The sequence below is a fragment of the Pelmatolapia mariae genome, linkage group LG5, assembly GCF_036321145.2.
Source record: "Pelmatolapia mariae isolate MD_Pm_ZW linkage group LG5, Pm_UMD_F_2, whole genome shotgun sequence".
NCBI lineage: Eukaryota > Metazoa > Chordata > Actinopteri > Cichliformes > Cichlidae > Pelmatolapia > Pelmatolapia mariae.
In genome coordinates, this window is record NC_086231.1 from 6,945,845 (window position 1) to 6,956,054 (window position 10,210).

The following is a 10,210-nucleotide window of genomic DNA, read 5'->3' on the forward strand; positions in this document are numbered from 1 at the left end:
CGGCAGCCTACATCTATTGCAGCATAACTAAGGGAGGATTCAGGGTCACCTGATCCAGCCCTAACTATATGCTTTAGCAAAAAGGAAAGTTTTAAGCCTAATCTTAAAGTAGAGATAGTGTCTGTCTCCCGAATCCAAACTGGAAGCTGGTTCCATAGAAGAGGGACCTGAAAACTGAAGGCTCTCCCTCCCATTCTACTTTAAAACACTCTAGGAACAACAAGTAAGCATGCAGTGCGAGAGCGAAGTGCTCTAATAGGGTGATATGGTACTACAAGGTCATTAAGATAAGATGGGGCCGGATTATTTAAGACCTTGTATGTGAGGAGCCGGATTTTGAATTCAATTCTGGATTTAACAGGGAGCCAATGAAGGGAAGCCAATACAGGAGAAATCTGCTCTCTCTTTCTAGTCCCTGTCACATATTTGGTGATTAATACATTAAATGAATTATTTCATTAATTGAATTACAGTATTTGTTTGCTTACCAAGAGTTAGTATGCAAGTATAAGTGTGAGGCTACAAACACTAGCCTCTTTAAAAAAAATATGACAGTGGGTTTATATTTATATATATATATATATATATATATATATATATATTTATATTTATATTAGGGGTGCAACGATACACAAAATTCACGGTTCGGTTCGGTTTGATACTTTGGTGTCACGGTTCGATATTTTTTCGATACAAAAAAATGTTCATGCCTTTTTAATTAGTCATTTATTAAAATTATAAATATATATTTTAACTCAAAAGTACAGTTTTTAAATTTAATGTTGCTGAAACAACAAAGTAATAAAAAAAATAAACCTATCTGATCGAGAAATCACTCATCTTTGGAAAAAGAGAGTTTATTACAGAGAAATGGCTCTTTCCAAAATAAAAGCTATACTATACCCTTCTTCTGGGGTATATTCTCAGCAGCATATTAAACATATCAGGTCCCCATAAGGAGAATCATGTGCTAACAGCTGTCTACATGACTCGGGTCAAGTCTGTAGCATGCATGCTTGTTGTTTTTGTCTGCTTCCACTTGTCTTTGCACTAGGATGATGTCGGAGTAAATGTGCAGTCATATTCGTTATGTTCCCACTAGTGCTGTCAGCGTTAATCTCGTTGAAATGACGTTAACGCCACAACACGGCAAATCTCCGTTAACCAGCTACCGCGGATCGCCCCGTGCGTGGGGCTGGATGGCATCAACACGTTAACGAGCAAACTGCGCTAACGCAAGAATTTCAGTCTCTAGATGTGCAAAGCTGGTAGAGACATACCCTAAAAGACTGGCAGCTGTAATTGCAGCAAAAGGTGGTTCTACAAAGTATTGACTCAGGGGGCTGAATAATTACGCACACCCCACTTTGCAGTTATTTGTAAAAAAAAATTTGGAATCATGTATGATTTTCGTTCCACTTCTCACGTGTACACCACTTTGTATTGGTCTTTCACGTGGAATTCCAATAAAATTGATTCATGTTTGTGGCTGTAATGTGACAAAATGTGGAAAAGTTCAAGGAGGCCGAATACTTTTGCAAGCCACTGTGTGTATGTATATATATATATATATATATATACACACACACACACACACGCCTTTTGGAGCAGAGGATCGCAAGTTCGATTCCCGCCTGGGACGTCTGTATCCAGTAAGGGTCCTAAGGCTAGACCCCCTATGCTAAGCGAGCCTACCGCAGACATGAGGGAGACAGATAAATATCAAGGCATGCCGGCTCGGACGTCGCCCGGATCAACAAGGTCCGCGTCAGGTGTTGAGGAACCAGGGCACCCTGACGACAAGTGGGCTACTGGAACAAGAAGGCATCGGTGGGCAAGAGACGAAAACAGGGCGTTGTTGGAATGCTACTACGCAAGTAACCCTGGCGGAAGGGGTTACATGAATAGGATGAGGGACCTATGGATTCTTCGATAGCCAACATCCACAATGACGGTGAAACAACTAGTAGCTCAGTGTTCCAACATTTGAAAGAAGGGACTGCTCTCACAGCTAGAGATTGACGAGGTACAACATAAATGCTACGGCAAGGAGGAGTCAGGACGCCAGGTCAGGGGGGAGATATCATCACCCCCACCCGAGATTGGGTACATAGCCCCAAGTGCGATAGGAGAAGGATCGTTGAGTGCGAGAGGAACTGACCTGAAAGATAGGATCATGGCCAAGCTTGAAACCTGGATCCCCCGTAGCCGGTTACCAAGATTACGTGAAGTACCCTCAGAAGGTCTGCTAGATGATGTTAATGCAGCACTAAGGATGATACCTACAACCATGATTACCGACACTAACAAGCTGATCTACAATACGGCAGCAGTGATCAGTGAGATGCTTGGCTACAAGTTGAACAGCCACAAGGGGCAGTACCCTCCATGGAGAAGGAGGCTAGAGGGCAAGATCAAAGTAGCACGAAGGGAGGTTAGCCAACTAACGGAGTTGCAGAAAGGTGCAACAAAGAAGGTGCATAAGAAATACAGCAAGCTGTCCATACCTGAGGCCTTGGAAACTGCCAAGCAAAGACTCACAGCCTTGGCCAGCCGCTTGAGGAGGTACACCAGAGAGATAGAAGGCAGGAGAATAAACCAGCTGTTCTCCACAGAACCAGCAAAGGTGTACTCTCAGTGGAAAGGGAACAATAAGAGAACAGCACCACCAAGGCTGGAGACGGAGCAATACTGGAAGAGCATATGGGAGAAGGATGCAACCCATAACGGCAATGCTCAGTGGCTAGTGGATCTGAGGGCAGACCATAGCGACCTCCCTGAACAGGGTCCAGTAACCATCACAGTGGCAGACATCCAAGAAAGGGTCTCCAGTATGAAGAGTTGGACAGCACCAGGGCCCGACATGGTTCACGCCTACTGGCTGAAGAAGCTGACTGCACTCCACGAGCGTCTGGCAGCACAAATGAACCAGCTGCTAGTTAACGAGAGACACCCGGAATGGCTAACCGAAGGTCGGACGGTCCTGATCCCCAAGGACCCCAAGAAGGGACCGGTCCCGTCCAACTACCGACCAATAACCTGCCTCAGTACTACATGGAAGCTCCTGTCAGGCGTCATATCGGCTAAGATGAACAGGCACATGAGCGGGGGCACAGAAAGGGATTGGCAAGAATACCAGAGGCGCAAAACACCTGCTACTGGTAGACAGAACAGTCAGCCGAGACTGCAAGACCAGACTGACCAACCTGTGCACAGCCTGGATTGATTACAAGAAGGCCTATGACTCAATGCCCCACAGCTGGATACTGGAATGCCTAGAATTGTACAAGATCAACAGGACCCTAAGAGCCTTCGTCAGGAACTCAATGGGGATGTGGCGTACAACACTAGAGGCCAACTCCAAGCCCATAGCACAAGTCACCATCAAGTGCGGGATCTACCAAGGAGATGCTCTGTCCCCACTGCTGTTCTGCATAGGCCTGAACCCCCTCAGTGAGATCATTAACAAGACTGGCTACAGATACCGACTACGGAACGGAACGATTGTCAGCCACCTCCTGTACATGGATGACATCAAGCTGTATGCCAAGAGTGAACGAGACATCGATTCACTGATCCACACAACCAGGCTATACAGCAATGACATCGGGATGTCATTCGGGCTGGAGAAGTGTAGTCGGATGGTAACAAAGAGAGGGAAGGTAGTCAGAACTGAGGGGATCGAACTACCAGAAGGCAACATTGCAGACATAGAGGACAGTTACAAGTACCTGGGGATCCTGCAGGCGAATGGGAACCATGAAGAGGCCGCTAGAAAAGCTGCAACCACCAAGTACCTGCAGAGGGTCAGGCAAGTCCTGAGGAGTCAGCTGAATGGTAAGAACAAGATCAGGGCCATCAACACCTACGCTCTGCCCGCGATCAGGTACCCTGCTGGGGTAATAGGCTGGCCAAAGGAGGAGATAGAAGCCACTGACATAAAGACAAGAAAGCTCCTGACCATGCATGGAGGGTTTCACCCCAAGTCCAGCACCCTGAGGCTGTACGCTAAGCGAAAGGAAGGAGGCCGGGGACTGGTGAGTGTCAGCACCACAGTCCAGGATGAGACAAGAAACATCCACGAATACATCACGAAGATGGCCCCAACTGACAACGTGCTCAGTGAATACCTCAGGCAGCAGAAACCCAAGAAAGAGGAGGAAGGCGAGGAACCATCATGGAAGGACAGGCCCCTGCACGGTATGTACCACCGGCAGATAGAGGAGGTGGCTGATATCCAGAAATCCTACCAGTGGCTGGACAAAGCTGGACTGAAAGACAGCACAGAGGCACTAATCATGGCAGCACAAGAACAAGCTCTGAGTACAAGATCCATAGAGGCTGGGGTCTATCACACCAGGCAAGACCCCAGGTGCAGGCTGTGTAAAGATGCCCCAGAGACAATCCAGCACATAACAGCAGGGTGCAAGATGCTAGCAGGCAAGGCATACATGGAACGCCATAACCAAGTGGCCGGCATAGTGTACAGGCACATCTGTGCCGAGTATAACCTGGAAGTCCCGAGGTCAAAATGGGTGATGGAGAATGACCGAGCTAAGATCCTGTGGGACTTCCAGATACAGACGGACAAAATGGTGGTGGCTAACCAACCGGACATAGTGGTGGTAGACAAACAGAAGAAGACGGCCGTAGTGATCGATGTAGCGGTTCCGAATGACAGCAATATCAGGAAGAAGGAACACGAGAAGCTGGAGAAATACCAAGGGCTCAGAGAAGAGCTCGAGAGGATGTGGAGGGTGAAGGTAACGGTGGTCCCCGTGGTAATCGGAGCACTAGGTGCGGTGACTCCCAAGCTAGGCGAGTGGCTCCAGCAGATCCCGGGAACAACATCGGAGATCTCTGTCCAGAAGAGCGCAGTCCTGGGAACAGCTAAGATACTGCGCAGGACCCTCAAGCTCCCAGGCCTCTGGTAGAGGACCCGAGCTTGAAGGATAAACCGCCCGCAGGGGCGAGATGGGTGTTTTTTTTTTTTATATATATACCTTAGCTCTAGAACCTTCTAACATTTGGAAAGCAGTGAAAGCAGCTATCTCAAATTCCTGATGGTAAAACAAATGTGTACATGAACGCAAAGAATGTGTGTCATAGAAATACAAAGCAATACAGACTGATAGTTGTGTAAGTATCATATAACAGATTTAAGACGAGCATCTTAGATTCTTTCCACCTGTAGTTTCATCTGCAACCAATACTGAAGGGCAACACTAGCACTGCATTTACACAACCTTTCATAGTCCTGATTCAGCTAGTGTGTGAAACTTAACTTGCCAAGGCCATTAGGCGACATAAGCCACTTCTTCTGCTCCCACAGCTCCTCTTGCTATACTGCTTTCTGTATAGACAGTTCAGCCAGCATTGAAGTCTAAAGGACATGCATCAGTTATATTAAATATATCTTAAATATCACCATGTCATTTGTTACATGTTGTTAGACTGGACCAGCTCTCTGTTTAAAGGGAGGGTCCAAATTCCCTGAGCTCCTGCTAGCGACTCATTTTTTAAAAATGTTTGTAGAAGCAGTCCATATTGATTTTGTTTTTACACCTGTGGCAATTTAAGCATTTTAGGTGGGCAACGTAAAAAAAAATCAAATACTAAGAATAACTTAATCAAATCACCTGATTTTTATCATAATCTAACTCATAAACTCCATAGTAATGTTGATTTCTTATACCAATCTTGAAATGAATAGAAGAAAAGAGCTACACCCAGGCCTTGTCCCGGGCCTGATAATGTCCAACTGGGGAAACAGTGACTCAGTACGTCCTCCAACCCCTTTGAAACCTTAATCCAACGTGGCAAAAAAAACGAGTAAAGGCAAAGCTAAAAATTATAATTACAAGTTGTAATTCCTGTGGCATCTCAGAATTTCTAAATGTCTTTTTTCTTTTTTCATAGTAAAAGATGACCTTTGTCCTCCTCAGCTGTGCTTGGAAGAGGTTAGACATACACCTGTTGTCTAGCTCAGACTTTTTTGCTGTTTCAAATAGTTTTTGCTATCACAGAAGTGACAAAAATAGTGCCTCTATACTTTCCATCAGTATCCAAGTGTTCAGCATTTACTGTCAACACTATAATTTACATGCTTTCATAAACGATAGTTAATTTTTTTTCCCCCTATGTCCTTGATTCACATCTTGTTGCAGGGTAGAATAGACTGATGTCTAAGCCTAAATAAATTACCTTTTTAATGGCATTTCCGTTGCATAAACTTTCTGATGATAAATGAGTCATCACACAAAGTTAATTACATTTATTTTTGCAGAATTGCACCAGACAAGTGAGTCTGTACAGTAGATGAAAATATGATGGAATGCGGTCTCTGCAGCGTCAACGATTCTTGTGCTTACTAGACGATCTATAAAACAGAAAACGTTCAAATTGGTTAAGCATTGCAACCTTAGAGATATAACAATAAATGAATTCTATAAAACATTTTTAGTTGTAATAATTTCATGAATATCTCTGATAATAAAATCCTTTTATACTAACAGAGTTTATCCAGTTAATGAAAGCGGAGACACGGGTGAAGACAGTAGGCTTCTGGTAAGTATTGCATCCCAGACCAGACACGAAGCTGGCAATACCGTGCACGTAGTATTTTCCACCATTCAAGCAGTTAAGAGGGCCACCAGAGTCACCCTGAGAAAAAAAAAAGATTTATTATTTTAATTATGTAAAATGATCCTGTATTTCTTTCTGGCAGCATAGTTTTCTTCTTTTTTTGTAGAATGAAACTCACGTTGCATCCAGCCTCATTTCCACCACCAGCGCACACCATGTTGTTATTCACAGTGCTGCCCCACCAGCTAGGGCTGGAGCAGGTCTGATAGTCCACCACAGGAAGGTAGGCCTGCTTAAGCTCAGGAGACAGGCTACCACCGGCTGGACAAAATAAAATGGTAAGGTACCTTAGTCTTTACAGAAGACACCCAGTGATGACAGTGATATTGACAGGAGATCATACAGACAACTCACTGGCGGTGCGCCCCCATCCTGTGATGTAGCAGGGGTTGTTGTTGGGCAGAATCTGGCCAGAGGGAGGCAGAGAGCCCAGCTGGACATAAGTGTTCAAGGTGGCGTCTGAGGCCAGTTTCAGCAGAGCGATATCATTCCTAAGGTAGAGAGTTAACAAAATTCGTTTTGTAAAGCCTCTAAAATTGTCTAAATTGTCTAACAGTTAACCAAAATAGTTCTGGGAGGCAAATTTTGTTCATATCCTTGACCCACCACATCCATAATGTAACATTCAGACCCCAAATCAATACATTTGCCAAATATAACATTACTTAAAAAGGTTATAAATAGCTACTAACAAACAATTTAAAAATGCTTAGGAATACAAGACATAAAGGTACTTCTCACCCCTGAGACAGTTTGTTAGCATCCCATTGGGGGTGGACATAAATGGCACTGACAGCTATGACCTGCTCTCTGCCACTGTTGCTGTTGAGGTCATGTTCACCAAGAATGACACGAAAGGTCCGGGGGCTGCAATGTTTCAGAAACATCCAAAAACAAACACAACATTGTTAGCAATCAATACGTTGGATTTCACTGCAGTATACTCTTGTTTATGTTTGATTTATGTTGTTTGTTTTTCTTTTAAATCAATAAGCAAATTTTCTTTCAATGTAACAGTTACAAATGAGGTTGTAAGATTTTTCCTCATGCTGGTGGCTTTATGAAACACGGAAATAAATCATAAATAAGTATTTGGTTAGAAGTAACCCACTGACTTTCAAGTCAGGGGTTGAATTTCATTTTACCCTCCACTGTAGAGGGGTTTATATTGGTTTTGAGGACCCTTGTTGATTTTCCTTAGTTTTACTATGTCCATTGTTAAACCAGTTTTTTATGTTTGTTTGTTTAAATTTTCTGCCTTAATATTCTGTGAAATTGTTTTTTCTGTTTTTGTATTTAGGGTGTGGATACAGTTTTTATTTCTTCATTCTAGTCTGACCCTGCTTCTTTTTAGGTCACTGGTTTCTGTTTTCGTTATGCTTTCATAGGGATTAGTTTAGTTCTTTGTGTTTCCAGACTTCTAAAATTTCTAGATTGCTGTCATCATCCTCTGTCTCTTGAGTTTATATGTCAGTCTCTTTTTATTTTCCTATCCTGTAGTTGTTGTCAGGTCTTTGCATTTAGGTTAGGATTAGTCCCCTTTGGTTATATCTTGTTTTATCCTTTGTAGGTTTATTTTCTTTCCTATTTCAGTTTTACCTTCTGTCTGTATCCCTTTAACCCCCTTAATTGTGTTCAGTTTTTATCGTGTTCAGCTGCCTCCCATTTCCCCCCCAATGTGTCTTTTCACCAGTCACCCCTCTGTATACTTATAGCCTATCATCCCTACTCATTCCTACCAGCTGCTGGATTTATGATTGTTCTCTTTTCTGGAGTTCATCAGCCAAAATAAACCCCTTGCCTTTTGTTTTTCAAGCCTGCCTCCAGCGTCTTGCATTTGGGTCCTCTTCAGCACTTCATGATAAATGACATAATAAGCCCAAATAAAACTAAAACTCCTACAGCCAAAGAATACTGTGTGAGCCTGTAGTTCATCATTTTGTTACCTGTCCACACAGTGAGCAGCAGTCATAACCCAGCCTCTCTGGATCAGAGTTCCTCCACATGTGTGGTAGTAGGAGCCGCCAGATAGGTACTGAAGAGAGATCTAAGGGAGAAACAGAAATCTCTGCGTAAAAACATTCAAGCTTAATTAAAGTCTAATTTAACAATCTGATATTTTGGCTCTGAACGACCACATGCTTTCATTTTTATTGTGAAAATCAATTGAATGTGTCATACTGGGTTACCTGCCAGGGCCAGGAGTTGGGTGCAGCCACCTCACCTCCTACAACCCTTTGATCAATGTCCATCAGATACTTGGGCTCGGCCAGCACTAGTTAAAAAAATAATGATCAGTTTATACACATTAACAGAAATCTGAAAATGTTATTTGCTTTCATCTTTCGGGAAAAGGAAAAATGATCGTCATTAAAAGAGTGACTGAGTGAATGTACGGTACAGGGCATGACAAAGAGTATGAGAATAAAACGAGACAGACGGATCAATAATGAATGGTTATATAGCATAATGTCTGCTGTCATTTTCTTACCCAAGGCTGCAAGACTTGTCAACACCAAAAACCTGAGCATGTTTGCAGTCTCAAAACGTCTGTGCAGGAACCAGTGCTGCTTTCCTTCTTTTATACCTGAACTTGACCTTCAGCTGATGTGGAAAAATGTGACTGCTCTTTCCCCTGTGACAAAACCCAGGTGTGTACCTGTGGTCTGTGTCACACAGCGCTATCACAGCCAGTTAAAAAAAAACATCCCCTGCTTTGGTCAGTTGAATATGGTCCAAAATGAACAATATCACATAGACTGACAGTTTTATCGCTGGATAAAATGAGTCACAGTGGTTCAGAGCAGTTAAAAGGAATACATTTATAAATGTATTCTTGCTGATAGTGTGCACCACACTTATTTTGGGCAACAGCTTACAGAAAAGATATTTTGTCAAAATACTTTTGTCAGAAAAGGAGTGTAAGAATGATTCATTCTGTAAATAATGACAATAGATCATATCATAATGTCATCATATCAGATACGTATGACAGATACGTATGAAAACCTACACTGTTACCTCTCACCCAATATCCTCAATGATTTATTAAATACAGATCATTCCCATTACAGTGCAGCATGAAATCTTAAAATAAAGTGCCTGATGTAAGAGAGGGCAAGATCTTGTGAAGACTTACATCACAGCATAATCACATGTCCATTTGAACCAGCATGAATTATCAAGTGAGCATGGGAACGCAAACGGCTGTGGCATCAATGGTGTAATGGCATATTCCAAAAGTACACATTAAAATGGAAAACAGGTTCACTTCTTATCTTCTAGTGTCTGGTATCACCTAGAATTTTTGTTATGTGACAACTGGATGGCAATGTACTGAATGTGTGTTTTGGTGGAGGGGGGGTATCAATCTTGCCTTAAATTCCTAAAAAAGAAATACAGTGTGACTGACCATGTTCTCTGGAAAGTAAATCTTTTGTTATATTTTACAATATTTTTTACAACTGTCCCATCTGGTCTGTATAGTAATTAAAGAGAATATTTCTAAAGTCAGAAATATAAAGAAATGAAGAATAAAGAAGACAATAATTTAGATTGTTGTTAT

At 42.7% G+C, this 10,210-nt stretch overlaps 1 protein-coding gene across 1 annotated transcript; it reads right to left on the minus strand.

Moving 5' to 3' along the window:
* Positions 1–305: 305 nt before the first annotated feature.
* Positions 306–9,176, minus strand: LOC134626925 (elastase-1-like; the record flags this gene model as incomplete). Its single annotated transcript, XM_063472822.1, has 8 exons — positions 9,137–9,176; positions 8,835–8,920; positions 8,592–8,692; positions 7,387–7,512; positions 7,000–7,136; positions 6,764–6,906; positions 6,514–6,663; positions 306–314 (listed from the first exon to the last, which is right to left on the minus strand). Coding segments are annotated over exons 1-8 (792 nt in total), but the record flags the coding sequence as incomplete, so codon positions are not given.
* Positions 9,177–10,210: the final 1,034 nt, after the last annotated feature.